The following is a 23,822-nucleotide window of genomic DNA, read 5'->3' as shown; positions in this document are numbered from 1 at the left end:
CTTGTTGGATGCAATGAAGGAATAGAAAGTTGATGAAATGGAAGATATTTCTTGAAACCTGTGAACCAAAAAAGTTTGCAAAGATTGGATGGTTGCGTCATTGATATACCAAACCTACCAGTAGTTAACTTCACAAGTTGACACACACTTGTAGTCTCTGATATTGAATGGCAGTTGGGTCATGTGACAAATCATTGTACACACAATGTCAATGGGTGTCATGGCCAGCTCGCTGATTCAGTCTCGAAATGCAAAATTTTCCTGTGTTTACTCACAATGAAAACAATAGATTTAAATAATCACAGCTATTTTCATTGCGGGACTCAAACTTGTGAGCTAGCTACGCTTCTGTGTACATATTTAACAACTATACAAACAGCCTAATTTCAAAAAGACATTTAAAATTTTAACAGCTAATATAAATTATAAATTAAATTTGTTTGACAGCATTATCCAAGTTACATCATTTAACCAATGTTGTTTTCATGATGCTTTTGTGATCTGCCATATTCTATGATTGTTGATAGCTTTGGTAGTCTGGACCAGAGTGTCCTAAAAAATAACAAATTAGTTTTTAATTTATAATCACAAAATGTAAGGTATAATCAAAGTATGCAAGCTTACTTTGACTGTTTTGGGGGAACTTTATGTTCAAGTAATATTGACTGTAGTTCTGTCTCAAGTTCCTATAGTAAGAATTTTTAAATTATAATATAAGTAATGATTCATAATTGCATGAAATTTGATTAAAAAACCCAATTGCAAAATACCTCAATGCTTTGCTCTAAATATTCATTTTGTTGAAGCATTTTCTGAATGTCAACCTAGTTGGAGAAAAATATCATATGACAAAACCCCATTGTAATGTCTCAAAGATCCATGCTCACAAGGACAAAGTGAATTTCTCTTTAGGTGATGAATAACCTACCTCTATTTCTTTAATACAATGTTCAAAATGTTGACAAATGGAAGATGGTACACAATTGTCATGTTGGTGTTTTCTCATATTCTCTAAAGTCTCTAACTCTTGTGCAATCTGAGAATGCAAGTGTTCAATTTGCTCCTCAAGATCCTTTACAACAGCCTCAACATAAACTCGTGTCTGAATGCCACCTTGTTCTAAAAAAATGAAAATTAGGTTAAAATTGCAATAACATAGCTCATTGTCAACATTGTTCTCCCACCTGAATTATGTGGCGAAGAAGGATTCAGAGGAATTGTCAATTTTTCTCTTTCTTGAATATGCAAGCTAAGACAGTTGTGATAAAAGACTAGTAAGGTCATTCTATGTTTAAGAAAAACAAATGTTTTGGGGCTGCTGAAACTAGGTACTTCATTCAGTTCAAGGATATGAGAAAAAAAAAGTAATTAGGTTTTTCACCTTTTATTTTCATTTAGGAGAAACTGTATTTCATTTTCAAGATTCTCCAGTTGAATCTGCTGCAATCGTACAGCATCTGCAGTTGTTTTGGCTTCACTAATGGCTGGTATTTGTGCATAGAGATCTTTGAATTTTGACAATTTATTTTGGTCAAGGACATATGCCAGATAGCCATCATACTCCTCCTAAATTAATGTACATATAACCACTCTTCCGTCACTTGTTTACTGTTCATCATTGGTGTCTGAGCAACTGAATTGTACAAATCATACTTTTTACAAACCTACTTTAATTTGTCTCAACAAATTTGAAAAAGATGGCATGTGTTTGATGATTTCAGCAAAACAATCACTGTATAATTGAAGACGATGAAAATTTGGACATCGTTTTGTTGATTCACTGAGGCTTTGTAATTTCTAAAACACAACCGATGAAGAGTATCATCAACGTGAATAACAAGAAAGCTTTTCATGAGCTTTTTCTAACCTTATTTAGGTGATGCCGGATCGTACGAACAATGTGGTCTCCCATAAATAAACTTGAGTCACCAACATCAGAAGAATTTATCATGTGGTTTTTTAAACTTCTCAAGGCACAATACTGATCAGCTTTAGTCACATGACTCAGATGACTTTTAAGGAAGTGACGTCTTTTCGAGGGACCATTATTGGACTTGCTTTCCACATTGTTTGATGACAATGGTTGTAAACCTAAAGTTTAGTAGCAGGACTATTTATAATGATAAAGCAGAACCTGTTTGTCTACAATTTTAGTGTCATATCTCCAACATACATACCATCATTGTCAATTGCAACAACCATTATTTCTGGTAACTTAAGTTCTTGAGCACGGAAATCATCGTGGTGATTTTTTAACTTGGTAAACTTTGAATGATTGCTTTCAACACAACCAGAACTTTCAACTTCATCTTTTAACCCCTTTTGCAAACAGTAGTGACCTAATTTTTGTAATGGAAAAAATCTATGATACAATTGATGATGAAAGGGACAATTCATTTTTGGCCCATACATACTGCCCAGACATGCCAATAGTAATTATAATTCAAATCAAGTAGAATAGAATTGTCTAGATCTAATACCAAGTGCTCCATAGCTGAACTCTCTAATTGTACCCTTCATATTTTTGTAGTGCTGTTGCTTCCATGGCAACTGGCCCTTCCTTACCGGAAGATGAACAGGTTTGGTGGCAGGCTTCATTCTGAAATTGTTAATGTGATGATGAACACAAATTTGCATTACTTATCTGTCGCACGAGTACAGCGCTATAAATACCTAGGAGTAGGTCCTAGAGATGTCAACCAAGTTTTATGACATGATTCTTCCAATTTCAACAAATTGTTTTGATTTAAGTGGCCGCTAACATAAGCTTCGATGTCCTTTTTATGAGCATTTTCAAGATTTCTAATTATTGAGAGTCTTCGAGGTTGCGACGACATGAAGGTGATTAGAAAACTTTCAACAAAACTCCAATGAATAAGAAACAAAAGAATTATAAGAAGAATGTTTAATTTGTTCTTTTGGCAACTTTGTTTCTATAACAACAGTGAAGCCAAAAAATAGTTTGCATTAGTCAGCGGTTGTCACTACGCAACCGGTGGCTTACTTTGGAAAGAGTGGGGGAGGTAGGGTCGGAAATAAAACAAAAAATCTTGTTTGAGTACGTTAGTATTAGCGACAGCGGTTTTCCTAAGAATGATAGAATTAGAGTGTAGCATTTAAAAATGGAGTATTGTAACTTTTTACAATTTTGTTTGTTTTCAAACAAAAATAAACTGCTAAATAAGATGCAGAATCTACAGGTTACCAGACTTGGAAATGTATATTTATGCCTCAGACAATGAAACTAGCAGCGTTAAATGAAGACAGGAGTGACGATAGCTCGTCAGAACCGACAGAGGAACGCGTGAATGAGGCCAAGGTGTGTTTATCAAATGTCTTATTTTCCCCAGTTAGTGTATGCATATTCTGAAGGTGCCGAGGATGTTGTAATCAAGAATTAAACTTTGTAGGAAGCTGAGGCTTTGGAACTTTACAATCAAGCGCTCCAGTACCAACAAAAGGGTAACAATAGCCAAGCAAAAGAACACTATGAAAAGTTATTGAAGGCATCTCTTGTTGCAGATGTATGAGGAGCTGTGGATCATTCATTGAGATTTTATTGTATCTTGTTAAATCTGCTTGACTTTCTTCAATCAGGTTGAGGATGCAAATGAGAATGGTCAATGTCGTCACCCAGGCCTCATACTTAAATATTCAGCATTCAAAAATCTTGCAAGTCTTGCAGAAGATGAGAATGAGCAGGATAAGGCTATTGATCTTTATCTAGAGGTAAGCATCTCTGACAATTGTTGCAATAGAAAACTCATTGTAAAATTCATAATTTTAGGGTTATACCACCATTAAACCTGATTGATTATCATCATTTACCAATTTTATAATTTTTTTGTGAAGTTGTTTGATATTCTACTTACTCCAAACATATTTTATAAACTCACAGAACAATATTTCATTACAGGCAGCAGTTATTGATGACTCTGATGTTACTTTATGGTATAAAATTGGTAAACTTGCATTGAAAATGGGCAATCTTCGACTAGCAAGATATTCATTTGAGCAGGTTAATCGTCATTCATTTTTGAGTTGAGATGTGCTCATTGCAGCATTCAATTTAACATTCTGATTACCATTTTGTTTGCCAAATTTGTAGGGATTGAATATCAATTCAAAACATTGGCCTTGTTTAGATGAACTTGTTACAATCCTTTATGCAATTGGAGATTATCATGGTAGGTCTGTTGCATGATGCTGGAAAAATTTCATAATTTTAGCATTGTGTTATATACCCATAATTGTTTTCATTGAAGGTGTTTATGTTTAAAAACTTTAGCATGTCTCTCATTCATTTCAATGGCATTTGAAAGAGATAACTCATACCCCAAAGGTATAAAATTTCTTCTTTTGTATGAAAGTAATGCCTTCAATATATTATTGTGACATGCATTTTGTGTAGTGCATTTTTTTGGATTATCATGCATTTTTTTCGCAACAAAGACTTTGGTTCATTCATGTATTAGTGCAAGATGTAAGGAAATTTGTCAATCTCAACTTAGGTCATATAATGAGAGAGAAAATATACTCTGACTTTCCCACCTTCAGGAATGAGTATCAAGAATTAAGGTATTTTTTTATTGTTTTTTTCCTTGTAGAGCAATTTTGTTATTATTATGGACTGTGTTCTAATAACATATGTGATATTAAGAATTTATCATTTTGAATGTCATATGTAAATATAAAATGTTAAATCAACTTTATTAATATATTTAGAGGGATGACCAGTGCTAGACACCAAAGCTTTGAAAATGATCTTTGCAACGAGGTATGTACAATGTGTTCTATAGCACTGTCAATAACTTCTTTACTGGTTGAACGGAAATTATGTGTAAATTTGTGCATCTTGCACTAAGGAATTGTAACTTAAACAAGATTTCTAAAAATGAAACCATATGCTCGCGTTATTTTCTGATTACTTATAGTATAATTTTAGAAAACGAACCAACATTACCAGAAACTTGTCTTTTTTATTGAAATTTTCAAACACTCCAGTGCTGCATGCGAGAAGCCATTTTATTGTGCTAGGTTGTTTTTCCAGCCTACGTCGATGTTAGATAATCAACGGAAATTTTAAAAGCTCACTGCTTCTTAAGTTAAACATGAAATTTTAGTTATTAAGTTTATTTTTTATGTTTTTTTTTGTTAAAGTTGCTGGGGAAGCTGTAAAACATTATAAAGTAACTTTGTAACTAGTTGCAAATGTTTTATGTAGCGTAACTTTGTAGGACAAGTTACAATTTTTACTGTGAATTTCATTGGTAACTAGTCACAATTTTAAGCTTGTAACTGAAACTGGAACTTTTTTCCGCCAAAATTGATTTTTAAAACGCCTATCCTACGTTTAAGAGTGAAGGTAGGATGGTTTATCATGTCCTAACTATAACTTCGATAATCATAGATCATTGATGAAGCTTTGCAGTTACGACAGAAGAACAGAGAAAGAAATGTCTTTCCCGAACCACCTCCTATCGTTCCTGTTAAACACTTATCACTTTACACGTGAGAACTTTACTAATTTCACAAGTCTATAAGCCAGTTTTCGAGTTCGACTATATTAGCTATACCACACATCACTTATTCTCAGAACCGATACGGTTGATGCGGAAGATTGATTATCGCTACATGTTTCTCTTTGGTCATTTTTGTTCTAATTGGTATTTAACGTCGTTATTATCTTAGGTGGTGTTCTTTGGGAAATTGTTTGGTTGCTTTGTATCAGCAAGTTACGTCAGATGATAATTCGTTTGTAAGTGCATAGAGAGCAATAGGAATGAAAATATTCTTCATACTGATTCTCGGAGTAAGCTGAAACTGTTTCTCAAAATCAAATTTATTTTTCAAAGAATTTATGTCAAAGAGTCAATTTGGAAAGTTATTGCAAAATTACCATTACACCAGGTTTGAATCGTACTCCCTCTGGTAAATAGGCCATTGACAATGTGTGAAATTGCGTCCTGTATTAAGGATTTTAATAAATGACTCTGTATTTTCCAGAAATTGGCAGAGCTAACGCTCCTCAAAAGATATTTAACATCAAGGGTTATTGTTACAAGTTTTTGGTTTTTAATATTCATAAGATGTTGTTGTGTGTTGTTTCGTCGTGAATTTATTCAGTTGACTCTGCGTAGAAACTGAAGACAAGAGAACGACGAATAATTTGAAAAGAAAAAAATCATTTCTAACGGAGGAAACAGACCCTTTAAACGCTCCAAAGCGTCGATCAGCTAGGGTAAAGATATGTTTTTAGCTTCGTACATATAAAAGGAATTCGCTTGCCTGTTTCTTGTATGTATTACGTATTTTTATTTTTTTATTCACTTTGTATCTTAAAATACTTTTCAGCTTGATTGTGCTTGGCTTTTTCTTATAGGTCAGTAAAAGTAAAAAAGCGAAACAGGAGGAAGTAAATTACGCAGAAATTTTACAAGATTTCCTACCTGACGTATTAAAGTGAGCAGTGCTCTCTTTTCACACACAATCCACCGCTTCCTGTTGTGCCTTACGTTTGACTTTTCTTTGCTATCATGTACAGGATTGGAAGTCAAACTGAATCAATGGAGGATTCGCAAAGTCAGATAATCGATTCGCAAGAAGTGGATTTAGAATTTGGTATGATTGAAACTATTGGATTTTAGAGTCGATCAAATATTTTGTTATAGCTCGTCTTTCTAGAATTAAGCAACATACCTGCAATTTCTTGCGAGAATGAGCCATTGGATGTTCAAACATTTGTGAAGAAGCACATGGAGAAAAGGTGCCAAATACCAACATTTCTTTGAGCAAAGTATATTTGTTACATTTCTACATGTTGAAGTAGAAAAACACATGTCACAGTGCTTTTATGATGAAAGAATAGGATACATGTCGGTGCTTAGGTGGTTAGGGAGTTAGATGTTTGTTGGGGCTTAAATGATGAGTAACTAGTACATGTGTCGTTGCTTAGGTAGTTAGGGAGTTAGATGTTTGTTGGGGCTTAAATGATGAGTAAGTAACTAGTACATATGTCGGTGCTTAGGTGGTTAGGGAGTTGGATTTTTGTTGATGCTTAAATGATGAGTAAGTAACTAGTACATATGTCGGTGCTTAGGTGGTTAGGGAGTTAGATTTTTGTTGATGCTTAAATGATGAGTAACTAGTACATGTGTCGTTGCTTAGGTAGTTAGGGAGTTAGATGTTTGTTGGGGCTTAAATGATGAGTAAGTAACTAGTACATATGTCGGTGCTTAGGTGGTTAGGGAGTTGGATTTTTGTTGATGCTTAAATGATGAGTAAGTAACTAGTACATATGTCGGTGCTTAGGTGGTTAGGGAGTTAGATGTTTGTTGGGGCTTAAATGATGAGTAAGTAACTAGTACATATGTCGTTGCTTAGGTGGTTGGGGAGTTGGATGTTTGTTGATGTTGGGACAGTGAAGGAGTCGAGTATATGTTGGTGTTTGCATGGTTAGGGAGTTTGCTAGATGATCTTTTACGACCATTTTTTAAACATTTGCGATTGTTCGTGTTTTTACTTTAGTGGAACGTTGGATCTTCTGTGCAATTTTGCAATGCATCTAAGCGACCATTGTCAGTATAAATGGTAGGTACAGTTTTTGCAATGTATAATTTTATCACTCAAGAAAAGTGTACTTTCTGTACTGGCATTTCTCATTTGTTTGTCTCATTTGCAAGGTCAACATCGTTGGTTGAAGCATTTCTAAAAATATATGGTTGCGTTCGACCACATTTATCATTTCCAGCTTTATTTTCGTGAGTACGCCTGTATTTTCTTGTTTCTTGTGCATTTACTTCAAATGTTGACGATATAGAGACAATCAAAGAAAAACAGTGCTTGGTGTATAATAGGACTACTATTTAAATGAACTCGTGCAACTGTACTTTTTTATCCTTTTATGTGTATGTCTCTGTTGTTATTTTTTGACATCGAATGTTGTCTGATAAATATGAAAAGAGGCTTACTCTCTACGATATTAATAAAATATTAAGCATTGTGATTATTTCATATAGTCAAGACAGTTCAGAAGCAGAGATAATGTCATATTCAAAGGTAAGCAATTACCCATTAAAAGTATATCTGCTTTTGATTATTTTTCATTGTTGTATTTTGTTGTTAGCTTGCTCTAGTTGCCATAGAACTGACGTTAGATAAATGGTGCACGGAGAAATCAAAGTCATCGTCCAGTCTCTCGCCCGCTGGTTCACCTCGATGGTAATTGAAACTTCCTGAGACTTCATGTTAAACTTTTTGAATTTCTCTGTCACATCATGCATGAGTGTAGAATCATGTGAAGTTTTACTGCTATCTTCTTAAGCTGCTGCTAAGACTCATCTTTTTGTTATATGTCAGTACAAAAATATTCTTTTATCTCGACTTATTTTATAGCTCGAGTGTACAGGCCATTGCAGGCTCACCTTTGAAACGGGATTTTCTTGGCAAGTACTTTCAGCATGATCTTGAATACATTGCGCAGGCGTCTAATTCTGCTGCAAGTCTCTCGGAGGATAAAGGTCTCAAGTTTGCTCTTAGAGGTACACAACAAACGCATGATGCTCTCGAAGTACGCATTTTCTATTCAATTTCTATAATTCTGATTCCCGAAAGGGTATTCATATTTTTAGTTGCATCTTCTATCTGTTATGTGAATTTCAAATTAACGTGTCTTACAAGTAATAGTCAATTTGTTGCCGTCATTCTTCATTATGTTTTCAGTAAATTGGGCAAAAGTTCGCTTCATGATGCTTCAAGGTCAAATGAAACTTGCAGTGATTTATCTCGACAGGGTATGCTATGCAACTACCATCTTTTACATAACACGGTTATATGCTGTAGTGAACAGTATCATACAACATTTCATCAAGCACTTTTATTCATAGAAATAATAGTAATAAGTTTATTTTCAACTTGGCCAAACACTAACGACAATTAAAATTGTTCTCCACTTGTTCACGGCTTAATCAAACATAATGTTACATTGGTAAAAAAAGTATTACAGCCTTCTCCCTTTTGCAAACATTGTTACTTTGGTAAACAGTGTAATACTACCTTCACCAAACATTGTTACATTTTGTTTTTTGATAGACAGTGTATTACAGTCTTCTCCAAACGTTGCTGATACAACCTGTCACTGACTTTTTTAATCCTAGTGTAAAGGTTTGATCGAACTCAGTGAGACGCCATTGGCTGTGCTTCTTGTAAACTGTAAGGCCGATAATGTTATAAACATCAGTCATGTAAGAAGGAAACTGGAGTCTCTTCAACGCTGTCAGTCATTGGAAGAGGTGATATTTCAATGCTTTACATCGCGTTTGCTTTATTAGAACGAGTCACCAAATTTTATTGACCAGTGTCCGGTGAAGAAAACTTTTTGAAAATTTATGCTTTAATTCTCCCCTCAGGTTCATCGCCTTTACGAGCTAGGTCAGTATAAGGATGTTGTTGACGTACTATTGAACTCACTACATCATCCACCTCCCATGGGTAAGATTGGTAATGGAGGAATGTCCATCCCAGAACGTCCAGCTCAATTGCTTCTTCTTCAAGACTCTCTTTTCAAGATTGAAGACTACAAGGTAAGATTCATGGTTGACTTTTTTTGATACCAATTTGCAAGGACTTCATATTGAACTATGTGTTTTTTTTATATGGTTTTTTCTTAGACGTGTTTGACATGCTCAGAAGTTGCGCTTAATGAAGCCGTGAGCCAGATGACCCCGTGCGAGGCCTGGGCTACAACTTTCGAGAGAATTTTCACCTGTATTAACTCGTGAGTTTGGACTGACAATGTTTTTATTCCAATTTTTATTCAGTTGAATCATCCGTTATACGATTGCATACCTAATCCACGTGCATCTTATAAGTTATATTTATCAATTGCTATCTAGCATTCTTTTGAAGGACGACTCAATGTTGCATTCGTTTTCCATCGACAAACTTCATCGTTTGACCCAAAACCTAATAAAGGTAGTTTTTGTGTATAACGTATTTTTTATGCCTCGCTCCTTTGTTTGACGTGATTTTGATGCTCGATGTTGTAGGTTATAGAAGTATCCATGGAAACAAGTGAAAGCGCCTCTGATGTTCCTTTGGCAACGGTGATGCCTTGGGTACTGCTCTATCGAATTATACAAAGGTGCGAGAACTATTCGGCACTCAAAAAATTAGGTTTTGTATAGATGAACTAGAAATTGTTGCATTAGTCAAAATTGTTTCATTTATAGCAAAGAAGAAACAGCTGGCACTATAAATGTCGAGTTTGAAGAAACTCAGATAGAAACTGAGACGATTTCAAACGCAAATGAGAACGTCAAAGCCGTCGAGGAATCCAGTAACGACTCCAGTTTGATAAAAAAGCAACAGTTTAGTTTACCGTTATCCTTACTGTTTCTTCAACTTGCCCACGAAGCATTGGGAGGGTGAGTTTTCTTACTTAACACGTGCTGAAATTTACTTCTTGCTCGTCTCAACTTTGAACTTTTTTTCTTTCGTTTCAGGCGTTCTTGGTGTGTCAATAGTAATGGTGTATTCCTCTTGCTGTTTGTCGACGAGTTTTGGAAAAGTTTGTTGTCTAAAGCAGAAGCAATAGAGAAAAATCGAAGTGTAAGTGATTTTCATCGAATTAGGTTGCACGAAAGTTTTATTTTGCTAGTGCCCGTGTACATGAAGACCCGACGAATATTCCTTATTTTATAAACTGCTATAGTTGTTTTTAATGCGTTTTTCATTTCAATTCACTAAGCTATACTGGATGTTTTGTGTTTTCAACTTCTGTTGCATCGTGTATTTTAACAGAGAATCCTACATGAACTCGAGCAATGCTTTTTTTGCCTCTATGGTCACCCGTCCAAGAAAGCAAAGGTAAAGTTGTTTATGAATATTCGTTCAATACAAAACAAATATTTTGAAAATTATTCGTCAAGATTTGACATTGTGAAAAGCAACTCATATGTTGACAATGGTTAGCGCATGTTAAGATAAATGCATTCATTTGTTTATTCATTCATTCACTAGGCGAGAGGTCTGCAGGAACACGGCTCCACTCAGGTGCAATATTTTACATGTGTGCAAGGTATTTCCTAGCAAATAAATAAATGATTATAGTAATTTTTTGATCCTAGATCACTTTAACATGGCCGAATTCTGAAGTTGTCTTTGAGTTCTTCAAACCCATGACTCTTCCCACGTTTGAAGATAAAACAAACACGGTGACTAGCGAGGTATAGTAGACTTGTCTTTGAAATTTTCTGCTCGGACTGCACGAATCTTTTCTTAATCATCTAAACCTACTTCTGACAGGTTCAAAACTTAATGCGACGTATTTCAATGATAATTCCTCAAAACGAAATGCAGGGTACGTTCACATTGTTTTGTGTTTTATGAAAATATTTGACTTCGCATTATATAGAATGTATCGTTAAAGATTATTTTAATTGTTTTCATCAAGAAATAATGCAAAGCTTAAGTGCGGTGGAAGCACGGTTCAACGTTTTTTCGTGAGCTCTTCATATAGCATTGTTTCTATAAAATAATGAACAAAGAGAAATATATAGCATTGTTTCTATAAAATAATGAACAAAGAGAAATTTTAGTAAAGTTTACTTGTTTTTATATGTTCAGTGGGTAATTGAGAATTGAGTAAAGTTATGTCCATTCCAGCTTTCGCTAAAAGCCAGTGTTGAAAAATGTTGCCGTGAAGAGAAATTGAAATGTCCTATTGATAAATCTTTGAATACATTGAATTTTAGTGATATCTATTGAATCAGTGCAAAATTACATCGATGGTTCCACAGAGGAAGCTCCAAAACTTCCTGATATTTCATCTCGTGTTCACAGGTAAGAAAAAAGCTTACTTAAAGTCATGTGCTTAGGGTCAATATCCTGTTAAATTTGTATGATTTACTTGGTTTCGTTAGGCCGGTGACAAGTGATATTTTTTATCTTTTGGCTGATTCTTATTTCAAAAATAAGGAGTTCAGGTTTTGTACCAAAATGTTCTTCTTTTATGTTGATTTCCTGTTTTTGATGTGTCTTCGTCCTTTATAGCTGTAAAAGTTTCAATTTCCTCTCATATAGTAAGGCCATCAAGTTTTATATTCACGATGTTTGCTGTAATCCAAATCGTTTTGATGCCTGGGCAGCAATGGCCCTAGCGAGACAAGTGAGACTTGAAGATAAACTGCGATCGGTGAGTTAAATATTTTATGTGTGATCTCTCTACTTATTAAATGTTTTCTAAATCCTCTCGTTATCCATAAGTGCGAGCAAAAGAGCGAAGGACTAATTCAAAAGCATTCAGTTTCCACTTTGAGGTAAGACTATGAATGCAGAGGATATCTTAATGTTTAGACACCGTTTTTTAATATGTCAGAGTGGTCGGACAAAATACACTTGGTTGGTCTCAGCATTTTCAAAGGTGCAATAACCTTTTCAGATGTTTCAAGCGGGCGCTGGAAATTGACAACACAAACACAAACCTTTGGGGTGAGGTATGTCGGTGACTCAGAGTATCTATATGTTGAGGAGATTGATCATATCAGCGAGAATTGGTTTGTTTATCCGATTATGTATTTATTCTCTCATATAGTACGGATCCTTGTCTTATTGTCTACAGTCGTACGCCTCAAGACAACTTAAACAGGTTTTCTTTCTGTATTTTGAACCACATGAAAGCATCGTAAATCGTTCATTAATGTCTTTTCACTTAGCTTACATGTGCGTTGCGTTGAAGGTTGAAGCGCTAACCCCAGAGAGCAAAAAGATTTTGGAAGAGAAAAGACAAGACATGCTAAGTGAATCAAAAAAATGTTTCAACGAAGCTTTGCATAAAGCTGATAACGACGAAGCGTGGCTACAGTATTATATGTTAGGAAAGATTGCTGAGAAAACTAACGAGCCTCCTCAGGAATACTTAGAGTTGTACATCAAGGTAAGGAAAGGAGAATATTTATAGATACTACAATAGATGCTCCTGTGTACATATATTATGAATGTACGTTAATATCAAAAGAATATGAACATTACATAGAAGGTTGTACAACAATTTGGTACATGGTCTTATCACGGTTTACTCTTGTGCCATCATTTTCGATGAAATTTTATAAAAGTTATTCCCTATGTCATTATTTTGGGTCTACTTGTATTTTGCTTTTCCTTTTTGTCATCATGTAGTATGTATAATACGTATGTAATCTTATCGCGTATTATTTCGCGTATAATTACATCAATATGTAATTTCATCACGATTTACCTTAAGGCTTTCGAAGAGTTAGATAAAGATGGTGCGGAGTATCCTAGAAAGATAACTTACCATAACCCACCCAACCTCTCGCTTGAAGCTCTTGAGGTAACGCATGTGTTTCTACAGTTTTTCTTTTGATGAAGTGAAGCTAAGCATTATGGTGCCATCCCAGGTTGCATTTCGATTCCACAGTTCAACATTAAAGTTACTGATGAAATGCAAAGATGAAAGTGAATATCGTCTTGTGCAAGATTATCTGGACAGAGTTTCCCGTTGTCCGTTCTATCTAGAGAAGTCTAGATCAAGCAAAGAAGATGAGTCAGGTAGTGAAAATTGCATCGTAGTTTTTGTGCTTGTTTTGGAATGAGGAATAATTGTATGAAAATATTTATTTATATTTATCTGTTCTTCAAATAATTGCTGATTGTATTTAACAGCAACAAAGAAAAGTTTAGAGAACTCTCAGGAATCAAGAACGTGTAGCAACCAAGAAAAATACAATGCAAAAGATGATGTAGTGATGTCTGAAACTGCAGACCCTGGAAAATCGGATATCAAAGATAATGAAGTGAATTCACCCCATGAGAGTCATATAGCTGACACAAATGCTCCAGAGCCTGAAATTGTCCACAATGTAGAATCAGCAGAAGCCGGTCATGAACTAGACGAAGATTTTGATGAGAAGATAATACATGAAATAGTTGCTGATGACAATAGAGAACAAGAAATCGAGGAAGACGTCAAAGAAAAACGAGACAAAAATCAACATAATCAAGAATCAAGACAAGAACAACAAACCCAGCTGCAACAAAAATCACTAACACAACAACAATCACAACCTCAACAACAGCAATCATTGCTACAACAACAACAATCATTGCTACAACAGCAACCACAGCTACAACAACAACAATCATTGCTACAACAACAGTCACTGCTGCAACAACAACAATCATTGCTAAAACAACAATCACTGCTACAACAACAACAATCATTGCTACAACAACAATCACTGCTGCAACAACAACAAGCACTTCTACAACAACAATCATTGCTACAACAGCAACAATCATTGCTTCAACAGCAATCATTGTTGCAACAACAATCACAATCATTGCCTCAACAGCCACTACAACTACAGCAACTATCTCAACAACAATTAATGACACAACAATTGTCACAGCCACAAACACAGTTAATACAAAAACAATTACAGCAACAAGAATTCTCACAACAGGAAGAGCAATTAAAACTTCAACAACAATTGCGGCCAAAAGAGCATTCACAGCTACAACAACAATATTCACAACGACAGCAACAATTACCGCAACAAGAACAACCACAACAACAATCACCACAACAAGAACAACCTCAACAACAATCACCACAACAAGAACAACCACAACAACAACCACCGCAACAAGAACAACCTCAACAACAATCACCAAAACAAGAACACCCACAACAACAATCACCGCAACTAGAACAATCACAACGGCATCAACAATCACAGCAAAAGGAACATTCAGAACAACAACAGCAATCACAACTGCATCAACAATCACAGCAAAAGGAACTCTCAGAACAACAACAGCAATCCCAACGGCATCAACAATCACAGCAAAAGGAACATTCAGAACAACAACAGCAATCCCAACGGCATCAACAATCACAGCAAAAGGAACATTTAGAACAACTGCAATCACAACTGCATCAACAATCACAGCAAAAAGAACTCTCAGAACAACAACTACAATCACAACTGCATCAACTATCACAGCAAAAGGAACACTCAGAACAACAACAGCAATCACAACTGCATCAACAATCACAGCAAAAGGAACACTCAGAACAACATCAGCAATCACAGAAATTGGAACATTCAGAGCAAGAACAGCCATCGCAATTAAATCAAAAACAACCACATGGACAATTGTCCCAGCAACCGCAAACACATGCGTTTTCACATTCGGCTGTAACGTCATCACAGAAAGAAGTAAATTCGAATATTTTAATGGAAGGTCAACCGCCAGATTTACTAGACTATATTGATACCTATTACAGCTTGCTCACTAAAGATAAGTTGATGCAAAGATGTCTCGAAGCTTTGGCAATCTGTCTTCGACGTTTTCCTCAGCATTATAAGTCGCAATATCGTTTAGCTCATGCTTATATGAAAATAAAATCTATCAAGGTAACAAAACATGAGCTACTTTTTTTCCTTGAGGCTGCTTTTTGTATTCGCAGTTTTGTTGTTGGTTTTAGAATTCTAAATTGAGTCGAGATTTGTTGCTTGGTAGCAATTTAGCTGGGGATAAACCGTTCGGACTTTCAATTCAAGGATTGTTAAACGAGAAAAGTAAAACGAATTTATTTCAGGTAAGTTTTATGTGTAAAAAAGGACATGGTCTTGTTTTGTTAATGAATATATTTTGCAATATCAGGGAATTTGGAGGATTCCTCTGGATGACGTTGATCGGTACGTGAAATTACTTATCATAAAACTGTTCAAAAAGTTTTACTCATAACAAGTCAGTCTTAAACTATTATTGCAGTCCGGGAAGTTTTTGTACACATATGTTCAAGTGTGTACAACTGTTAACAGACGTGCTGGATGATCTGGAGGAGTGGCATTCGTTGCTTCTAGTTTCAAGTCTCTTGTACAGAAGCCCAGACTCCGGCAAGTAAGGAGTAATGTCATGATATCAAAACTAATCACTACGAAACGGATCTTCACAGTTTATATTCAACATTTCTTTTGATTTTTAAAGGAAGTATTTAAGAGATAATGAGCGTCTGCAGCTTGCATCAAAGGTAAGACTAAGAGTGGTGAATTTTGCTTTGGCGTCATTAAATATATAGTTTAAATCACGTTAGGTCATATTTTGTTCTGCCTGCAGGCTTTTTTGTTGTCTTTGAAAATTCTTCAGCGACGCTTCGATGAATTGAAAAAGGTATTTTTCTCTTTTAATAACCAAAACTTTAAAAACAATACAATTTTTAACATTAACATTGTTAATCTTTTTTGTAGTTACAGAAAGCAGATAGTCAGTTAGTTAAGACCTTGTTCAACGATACGTATGAAAGCTATAAGTGCTCGCAGAAAGCTCAAAAATATGTCGAGGTTATTTTTTAATGATTTTGGCTCTGAGCTTGCGTGAGTTTTCGCACTTTATATGTTAGCTGCCTTTTTTTTTTGTAGGAGACAGAGAAATTGTTGGTCCAAGTTTATGAATTAACTGGGCTACAGATGATTGATAATTCGCTACCAGATGAAGGAGCAAAGAGCGAGAGCGCTGTTGTAGATGAAATTGTAAAATATTTCCAGAATCAATCCAGTTTTTCCAAACCTCTGGTTAGATATTTTTGTCACGAGTTATGAATAAACACCTTTAAATGAAGATATGATCTTCTCACTTTGCTGGACAATTTAAGCAATCGTCTCCGGAACCTGAAAAAATCAGGTGACTCAACGGGATTTGAGTCACCTGATCCCGTTGAGTCACCTGATTTTTTCAGGTGCCTGAGACGATTGCTTAAATTGTCCAGCAAAGTGCGAAGATCATATCTTCATTTAATTTCAAACACCGCACTGCATAAAAACATTCAATAAACACCTTTCTTGAATGCACCTGCAATGTTTCCCATGTTTATTTTTACTCGTTTTAGTCTTCAGCAGTTTATGATTGCGAAACACCTGCCGCTCAATCCAAGACTTGTGAAGATACCGATGTGTTGAAAAACACTGATTCGCTGTTGACATCTCCGGAGAATATTGTGATAAATAACTCAAAAATGCTATCATCAATCAATGTCACTGATTCTATGAATGAAGCTGCTTATTGTACAGATGCAAATAATGTGGATACGTCACAAAGAGATGAGATGACAGTAGATTCCGCCCCAGATCAGAAAGACTCGTCTCTAACTCTACCTCCATTAATTCCCGACTCAAAGCAAGATGATGCAAAAGTATAACGAAAACGAGAGGAAGATTTGAAACAACTTTTTTACGTACGCTATGAGCACGGGTTAGTTGATAAAGATGCTCTTCGCTGGAGTAATTTTGCATAAATATTAAGTTTGCATTAAAGAATAAATGCTTCAAATTTCCTTCTCAACCTGTCATGGATCTTCTTGCCAGCTTCATTTCGTATATGTAGGCACCCAGAAGTTTAAAGTTTTCAATTTTGATAGTTATTTGTTCCTAACACTGGGCCTGATTTAATAAGTTTCTATATGGCAGTTAACAAATCTCAAAAATGGATATTCTGTATTTTGATGTTGTCTTCTGAATATTGTACAAGAAAGTTTTCACCGATTGTTTGTCAGATAACCATTTCGAGTTTTGCCAGGCCGGACCTTACTGCAGTGTTGTAGAATTCTTGGTATTTATTTTTGCTACCTTTCATAGATGGTCTTTATTACCATTTGCGTTCAACTGGCAACTGTCCCGAATTTTTCGCGTTTGTTTACGTTTCTAACGTCACGTTTTTCTGATGAAACGTCGGGTTTCAAATGGTAAACGTTCGAACCCGGGGGTATCGTTACATGTTTGTAAATGTAGATCGTCCAGGTTGGTATAGTCCTCAGAAGGACTGTTTTTGTTGTTGTTGACTGACGTTTCGACAACCTTAGCGGTAGTCATCTTCAGGGTCAAACCGCTATGGTTGTCAAAACGTCAGTCAACAACAACAAAAACAGTCCTTCTATGGACTATACTAACTTGGACGATCTACATCTACAAACATGAAATGTTCGTTCAACTCGCGTATTTTTTAGTTTGTAACAGCTCTTTCTTATATTATATGGTCAATTATCAAACTTTGCAAATCTCCTAAGGTATACAGATGAAATTTTCAGTTGCTACAGCTTTTATCATTGTAAAATCGTATAAACAAGTTAATCACATAACCAAAAATTGTTCAAGTTGTTCTTCAAACGTTAAACATTCCTGAGCAAACGTTACGTTTCTAATTTGAAACCCGAAGTTTCGTCTGACAAACGTAGCGTTTGAAACGAGAATAAACGCAAAAAATTCGGGACAGTTACCAGTTGGACGCAAATGGTAATAAAAAATTACTCGTGCTACAAGCATCTCAAATTGTACCGGCAAACCTATTGTAGTACGCGATGCGTACTTAGTTTTTATCTGCGACAGTGTAAGTTAATAGAAAGACATGACGTTTTTCGTGAAAGAGTTTTCTTGACGTTTGTAAATGCAGGCTCGTGAAACATGGTAACTTCAATATGCCTCCGAAGAAGAAGGGACAAGATCAATCGAGTAAAAAGACAGTTAACAAACAAAAGGAGAAGATTATCGAGGTACATTTGATGAATATGTGAATTCAAGGTTATTTTGTTTGAATTCGGACTTGTTTTGTATTGAAACGGGTTGGTGGTAAGTATTCAAGTTAGAAGATAACTGAACACATCCATGACACACACAACTGTAAATTATGTAATTTACAATACATTATCGAAAATTTTAGGATAAAACATTTGGTCTAAAGAACAAAAAAGGCAAAAAGCAACAGCAGTATGTAAAAAATGTCACGCAACAGGTAGGAATCTCTATCTGTGTTTGATTCAAATGTTTCAATTTGTCATTGTTACCAGTCTCTCTCTGTCAGTTGTGATGTAATATGTTATTTTCAGGTAAAATTTGGTGGAAATCCTAGTGCAAGAAAGGTAAGCATTGTTTTCCTTCTCTGACAGTCTCCTGTTGATTAATGATCTTGATTTTCTATTTCATTTATAGTTAGCACAAGAAAATGATTCAAAGGTAAAAATCACTTTTTAGCCTTTGCAAAGTCAACGTGTGTTTTGCTTTGTGATTCTTTTTGTGTTGGTTGCATGGAAAACAATGAAAAAAGTTAACTTTCTAGAAAAATGATCACAAATAGCTTTGTTAAAAAACATTGCTTGTTTGGAATAACAATCAAGGCTGCTTTGCCGGTGCATGTTGATTTTTGAGTCTCAAAACATTGCAGAAAAACCAACTGGAAAAGAAGAAGAAAGAAACAGAAGAATTGAATCAACTTTTTAAACCTGTTGCCACCAAACTTTCCAAAGGTCAGTGTGATGGTTTCAATCAAAATTTAAGTCTGAAAAAGTTTGTTTTCTTGCATTCTTTGATTTATGCACATGAGAGTAAAACAAAAACAGATTTTCCCTTTATCAATTTCAGATGCTGACCCAAAATCTGTGGTATGTGCCTATTTCAAGCAAGGTCTTTGTGGCAAAGGAGATAAATGCAAATACTCGCATGATTTAACTCTGGAAAGGAAAGGAGAAAAAAGAAGTCTTTATGTTGATTCTAGAGATGAGGAATTAAAGCAAGGTAGAATTTAGAAAACCATTAATAATAAAATATTCAGGACAATATTCATTTTGTGTAATATTTACCATTGCTAATGGCTATAGGATTGCTATATTGGAACATCTACCCAATTATACATTGTTGTTCATTTCAGCAGCCACACATAATTTTTCATCTTTCTTCACTTTTAAACACTACATGCCCAATAGAAAAAATTGTAACATTTTTGTGTGTGTGTGTGTGTGTGTGGGTCTCTTTTCTCATGACAAAGTGTCAGTGGTCATACATCTCTTCATGTGGAAGCTGTTGAAGTGTCAGTTCTTACTGAGAATTGCATAAAATTTTGTTATAGATACAATGGACACTTGGGATCAACAGAAACTGGAAGAAGTTGTTAAAAAGAAACATGGTGAAAAAGAAAAGAAAAACACAACTGACATTGTAAGAAATCAGCGTCATTTACTCATAATCAGTTGATGTGTATTTGTTTCAGATTTTCATTTCACTTTGCATTGAGATTGCCAATACTTCAGTGATTACCCATCCCCATATTCATTATTTTTTGAATAATTTCAAGGTGTGCAAATATTTCCTCGAAGCCATCGACAAAGCACTCTACGGTTGGTTCTGGACGTGCCCAAACGGAAACAAATGCATATATCGTCATGCTTTGCCTCCGGGATTTGTTTTGAAGAAAAAAGAGCAGAAAAACAAAGAGAAAGACGAGATCTCGTTAGAGGAATTAATCGAGGAAGAGCGAGGGAAACTAGGCACGAATTTAACAAAAATCACTTTAGAAACTTTTACGACTTGGAAAAAGAGAAAGGTGATTGGAAATAGATTTTCATTTACGTTTTATTGATACTGTCTTCCATACCTCGTAAAAGTAAAATCATTGATGTCTTAGAACAATTATTTTTACATTCAATTAAGTTCATCACGTACAAATATCTTCCTTTTTTTATGTGCAGTTAAAAGAAAAAAAGGACAATTACGAGAACGAGACGAAAAAGAAAAAGGAGGCGTTTAAAACGGGAAGAATTGTTGGAAAGGTACGATGCTGTTTTAAGCAAAATATTGTTTCCACCAACATTTGTTTTAATGTGGTTCGAGTGTCTCGATATGCTTCTGTTTTCCCACGAAAAGAGACTGTGGTTGGTGTATTAGATTATGAATTGCACTTGAATCCCCTTGTCATACTGTGAAAAAATTAATGTCGATTTTATTCTCGTCGCTCAACGTGGTAGCTCTGACGTCACATGAAAACATACCATCGTTGAAGACGCGTGTCTTGTGTTCGTGCTTTTGTTGATGTAGAAAAAATGGCATTTGTTCATGATAATCGTCTTTAGATTAGTGGAAGAGAAGTTTTCCAGTTTCGTCCCGAACTGGTTACTGATGATGCTGATGATGAAGAGGAATCATTTGATATTACACAATACAGGCATGAAGAGGTGCGTTGCCGCTCTTATGAAGTTTCACGTGATTTTTAATGAAATATTCACTGGACCCCATAGGGACAGCCGAGTATATATTTTATTAGTTTCTCTATCCTGTATTGCTAAAAATTTTTTTACAATTTATGAATAATGCACTATGAAGCTAGAGAATCTCGTTACTATAATGTCAATCATCATTTAGGATGATGATTTATGTGATGACGAGACAAAGATTGTAGAGCTTTCTCTCGATTCTTTTAACACACTGGAATATAACGAGAATGGATTGCCGACAGCGAATAAAGATAGCACAAAAGTTTGTACTTCATCTGTCTGTTGTAATATGATGAACACACTTCTATCATTAATAGAACTACTTTTTTTGGTATTTAGGAGATAGTTGTGGACAATGGTGGATTAGCGATGGCTTGTGCTGTGGACGATACAGGTCAGGCGATAGGACCAACTGTTGACGGGGTACCTGTAGATCAAAGTCTATTCGAGGATTTAGATGATCTTGATTTAGAGGATGAGGATCTCGTAGATTGAGCCAAAATAATGAGTTATATTAACTATCAAACTCTGAAATAAGATACACATGTCAGATAGCCCATTCACAAATCCTTTTTCTAGTTTCAGTATTTTAAAGTATGCTTACAATTAGGCGAATTGCGAAAGCCAGGAAACTAATTCTGTGACACAATTGACGTCTATATATTTCAAATTTTAATATCTGCGATCAATGAACCAGCAGGAAGTCGTAATCGAAATATAAATATTAAAGCCAAGCGTGTAATGCGTAGAACAGCCATAAAGAAAAAAATATATGTTATTTTTTTTCTTTGTCGCTGTTTTGCGCATAATATGCTGGACTTTAATATTTATATTTTCGATGAGGAAGTCTACTTGAAATTGAAAACAGCCCAATTGCAAACACATCACCGATGGTCGATGTTTTTTTTGTGTTTTGTAATATTGTGATAAGATTATATATATTTTAACCTGTCATGTTCACCTTATTCAGAAAATTACATGGTTGGCAATTGATGTGGACATATTTCACTCAAGCTAGTGTTAAAAATTCACCAAAAATTACCAATTTGGCGGATAAAAAAATTGTTATCGGTGTCTTTCACTGATGTAGAGAGTGAATGCTTTTGTCACTTCCCGGTATTCAACAATTTTTCCCAGTTCACCTTTAATTGGCCTGGGTTAGCCAGCTCATCTTTCATGTTTGTAAGGAAATGCAACTGACTTGCTGCCCAAAAGTTAATGACTTCCTTTGTAGGATATGCGTTACAGCACGCATTTCATTTGAGTGGCTCATCCGTTTTTTCCTTTACTCAGAAATTATCTGTGTATGTCTGTATTTTCGTGCTTTGATCGGTACAAGAACTATTTCTGAAGATTGTTGTTCAGCATACTTTGATACTGTTACTGCTGTAAATCAACCATATCATGGCAACCGATGCAAAAGCTTACAAAGAGCTTAGTGAACCACAATATAAAATGGGATGTGCTTTCATTGATGAGCAAAAATTGTTAAAGGATCAAGAGTCTTAGATATGGGATGTGGTACTGGTGAAATATCAAAGTATATCTCAGACCTTGTAGGATGTGAAGGGCATATAGTGGGAATTGATCCCGACGAAGCACGTATCAAGCTTGCACAGGAAAATTACAAAGATGTTAAGCATCTCCAGTTCTTCGTCAGCGATAGTGTTAAAGGTTTTCCCCACGAAGATGAGCCTTACTATGATTTTCATGTCTCAACGAATGCATTTCATTGGCTTCCTCATGATCATAAGAAAATTTATTTGAAGAAGGTGTTCAATTCGTTGAAGCCCGATGGCAAACTAGCAATTTTGTGTGGTATTAAACTGAGCTTTGACAAGGGTGAATCGAAAAATGTTGGTTTGCATATGCTATCTTTAGATGAATTTAGGAAGCTATTTGACGATGTTGGCTTTTTCCCAAACGCTGTTGTGAATGTACCCTAAAATCGATGCATTTTAAATCGGAAGATGTTTTTAAACGTTGGTTCAAGGCTTCCACACATCATGAAATGGAAGAGATGGGCGAAGATGCAAAAGCTAAAGGCGACGAGATGACAACGTATCATGATGATGGAAGTATGACAATTCGTGCTCCATTTGCTGTAATTACTGCAAGCAAGTCGTGAACAATAGTTGATTACAGTTCTTTAGAGGCTTGTTTTCAAAACTTTTTTCGCATTATTTTGCTTGTTCCTGTAATTAATTTTCCCTAGTTTTCATGTCTATGTCGGATGTATGGACATACTAGGGACAAATGAAAGTATTAAGCATTTTGTAAAATTTTGTTAATTATAAAATTGTATACCATACTCTAAACTCGACACTCGCATTAAATCAAAGTTCAGATTATATCACTAATAGTCATTGTTATATAAGTGTTTTGCTACGAAATAATTAGCATGCATTTAGCGTTCTTAAAAAAAAATTAGACAACGATATTCTTCCTGACAAATTATTGCGGACGAACTGTATTTGTTCGTGTGGACAACCGTACGACTTAAACTATGCATGTTTTCCTTTTACGGAGTGAAAGTAAATAACTTTGCGCGAGAATAAAATCGACATGTATATAAACTTTCTTAACATCTTTCAAATACAGAGTACAGACTAGAGTTCGGTAGAATCATTTTCTTATGTTTTCAAACATTTTCTATGTTAAAACATTTTCTACTGCCATGTTTTTTCCCACAACACGAAAATAAGCATTCGGCTGCTGTAAAATAGTGAGAAACATCTGGGTTGGAATAGCGTCAGTTTTA

At 35.2% G+C, this 23,822-nt stretch overlaps 4 protein-coding genes across 4 annotated transcripts; 3 read left to right on the top strand and 1 right to left on the bottom strand.

The window, feature by feature from the left end:
* Positions 1 to 249: 249 nt before the first annotated feature.
* LOC124452928 lies at positions 250 to 2,926 on the bottom strand. The gene is made up of 11 exons (XM_047003586.1): positions 2,674 to 2,926; positions 2,481 to 2,599; positions 2,178 to 2,339; positions 1,868 to 2,091; positions 1,669 to 1,797; positions 1,382 to 1,566; positions 1,185 to 1,249; positions 929 to 1,119; positions 771 to 824; positions 625 to 686; positions 250 to 552 (listed from the first exon to the last, which is right to left on the bottom strand). Exons 1-11 carry the CDS (start codon positions 2,835 to 2,837, stop codon positions 468 to 470), a joined length of 1,440 nt encoding a protein of 479 aa, XP_046859542.1. The 5' UTR covers positions 2,838 to 2,926; the 3' UTR covers positions 250 to 467.
* Positions 2,927 to 3,087: 161 nt separating this feature from the next.
* LOC124452564 (calcineurin-binding protein cabin-1-like) lies at positions 3,088 to 17,367 on the top strand. The gene is made up of 51 exons (XM_047003122.1): positions 3,088 to 3,319; positions 3,411 to 3,524; positions 3,598 to 3,729; positions 3,917 to 4,018; positions 4,109 to 4,187; positions 4,289 to 4,342; positions 4,512 to 4,578; positions 4,726 to 4,777; positions 5,411 to 5,511; positions 5,692 to 5,758; positions 5,856 to 5,910; positions 6,007 to 6,051; positions 6,141 to 6,241; positions 6,383 to 6,462; positions 6,545 to 6,621; positions 6,685 to 6,766; positions 7,528 to 7,590; positions 7,683 to 7,760; positions 8,019 to 8,058; positions 8,126 to 8,220; positions 8,395 to 8,540; positions 8,722 to 8,792; positions 9,156 to 9,290; positions 9,408 to 9,581; positions 9,669 to 9,775; positions 9,894 to 9,972; positions 10,047 to 10,141; positions 10,230 to 10,424; positions 10,503 to 10,608; positions 10,801 to 10,866; positions 11,020 to 11,052; positions 11,127 to 11,225; positions 11,305 to 11,359; positions 11,754 to 11,841; positions 11,922 to 11,984; positions 12,082 to 12,193; positions 12,265 to 12,317; positions 12,440 to 12,494; positions 12,593 to 12,646; positions 12,737 to 12,934; positions 13,262 to 13,351; positions 13,419 to 13,569; positions 13,684 to 15,440; positions 15,512 to 15,625; positions 15,691 to 15,725; positions 15,802 to 15,930; positions 16,018 to 16,060; positions 16,147 to 16,200; positions 16,278 to 16,370; positions 16,449 to 16,601; positions 16,916 to 17,367. The coding sequence occupies exons 1-51, from the start codon at positions 3,227 to 3,229 to the stop codon at positions 17,222 to 17,224; spliced, it is 6,489 nt and encodes a 2,162-aa protein (XP_046859078.1). The 5' UTR covers positions 3,088 to 3,226; the 3' UTR covers positions 17,225 to 17,367.
* A 1,117-nt stretch (positions 17,368 to 18,484) lies between these two features.
* Positions 18,485 to 23,412, top strand: LOC124452565 (zinc finger CCCH domain-containing protein 15-like). The gene is made up of 12 exons (XM_047003123.1): positions 18,485 to 18,571; positions 18,739 to 18,810; positions 18,905 to 18,937; positions 19,008 to 19,031; positions 19,240 to 19,321; positions 19,437 to 19,589; positions 19,921 to 20,009; positions 20,146 to 20,394; positions 20,540 to 20,620; positions 20,921 to 21,022; positions 21,210 to 21,323; positions 21,401 to 23,412. The coding sequence occupies exons 1-12, from the start codon at positions 18,497 to 18,499 to the stop codon at positions 21,554 to 21,556; spliced, it is 1,230 nt and encodes a 409-aa protein (XP_046859079.1). The 5' UTR covers positions 18,485 to 18,496; the 3' UTR covers positions 21,557 to 23,412.
* Positions 22,573 to 23,007, top strand: LOC124452506 (demethylmenaquinone methyltransferase-like). Its single transcript, XM_047003065.1, has one exon. The coding sequence runs from the start codon at positions 22,573 to 22,575 to the stop codon at positions 23,005 to 23,007; it is 435 nt and encodes a 144-aa protein (XP_046859021.1).
* Positions 23,413 to 23,822: the final 410 nt, after the last annotated feature.

This window comes from Xenia sp. Carnegie-2017, unplaced genomic scaffold (assembly GCF_021976095.1).
Source record: "Xenia sp. Carnegie-2017 unplaced genomic scaffold, XeniaSp_v1 HiC_scaffold_25, whole genome shotgun sequence".
Classification (NCBI taxonomy): Eukaryota; Metazoa; Cnidaria; class Anthozoa; order Malacalcyonacea; family Xeniidae; genus Xenia; species Xenia sp. Carnegie-2017.
Note: the sequence above shows the minus strand (reverse complement) of the source record. Positions and strands in the feature narration are given on the sequence as shown.

Bases quoted from the DNA above. Each gene is read 5' to 3' on its own strand.
- LOC124452928 (XM_047003586.1), bottom strand. From the start codon at position 2,837: ATGTCGTCGCAACCTCGAAGACTCTCAATAATTAGAAATCTTGAAAAT. The intron at 2,600-2,673 runs GTATTTATAGCG...TAACAATTTCAG, and splicing joins TCTCTAGGACCTACTCCTAG to AATGAAGCCTGCCACCAAAC. The intron at 1,798-1,867 runs GTTAGAAAAAGC...GTTGTGTTTTAG, and splicing joins TCCGGCATCACCTAAATAAG to AAATTACAAAGCCTCAGTGA.
- LOC124452564 (XM_047003122.1), top strand. From the start codon at position 3,227: ATGCCTCAGACAATGAAACTAGCAGCGTTAAATGAAGACAGGAGTGAC. The intron at 5,911-6,006 runs GTTTGAATCGTA...TGTATTTTCCAG, and splicing joins CAAAATTACCATTACACCAG to AAATTGGCAGAGCTAACGCT. The intron at 8,221-8,394 runs GTAATTGAAACT...CTTATTTTATAG, and splicing joins CCCGCTGGTTCACCTCGATG to CTCGAGTGTACAGGCCATTG.
- LOC124452565 (XM_047003123.1), top strand. From the start codon at position 18,497: ATGCCTCCGAAGAAGAAGGGACAAGATCAATCGAGTAAAAAGACAGTT. The intron at 19,322-19,436 runs GTCAGTGTGATG...TATCAATTTCAG, and splicing joins TGCCACCAAACTTTCCAAAG to ATGCTGACCCAAAATCTGTG. The intron at 20,621-20,920 runs GTACGATGCTGT...AATCGTCTTTAG, and splicing joins CGGGAAGAATTGTTGGAAAG to ATTAGTGGAAGAGAAGTTTT.
- LOC124452506 (XM_047003065.1), top strand. From the start codon at position 22,573: ATGGGATGTGGTACTGGTGAAATATCAAAGTATATCTCAGACCTTGTA.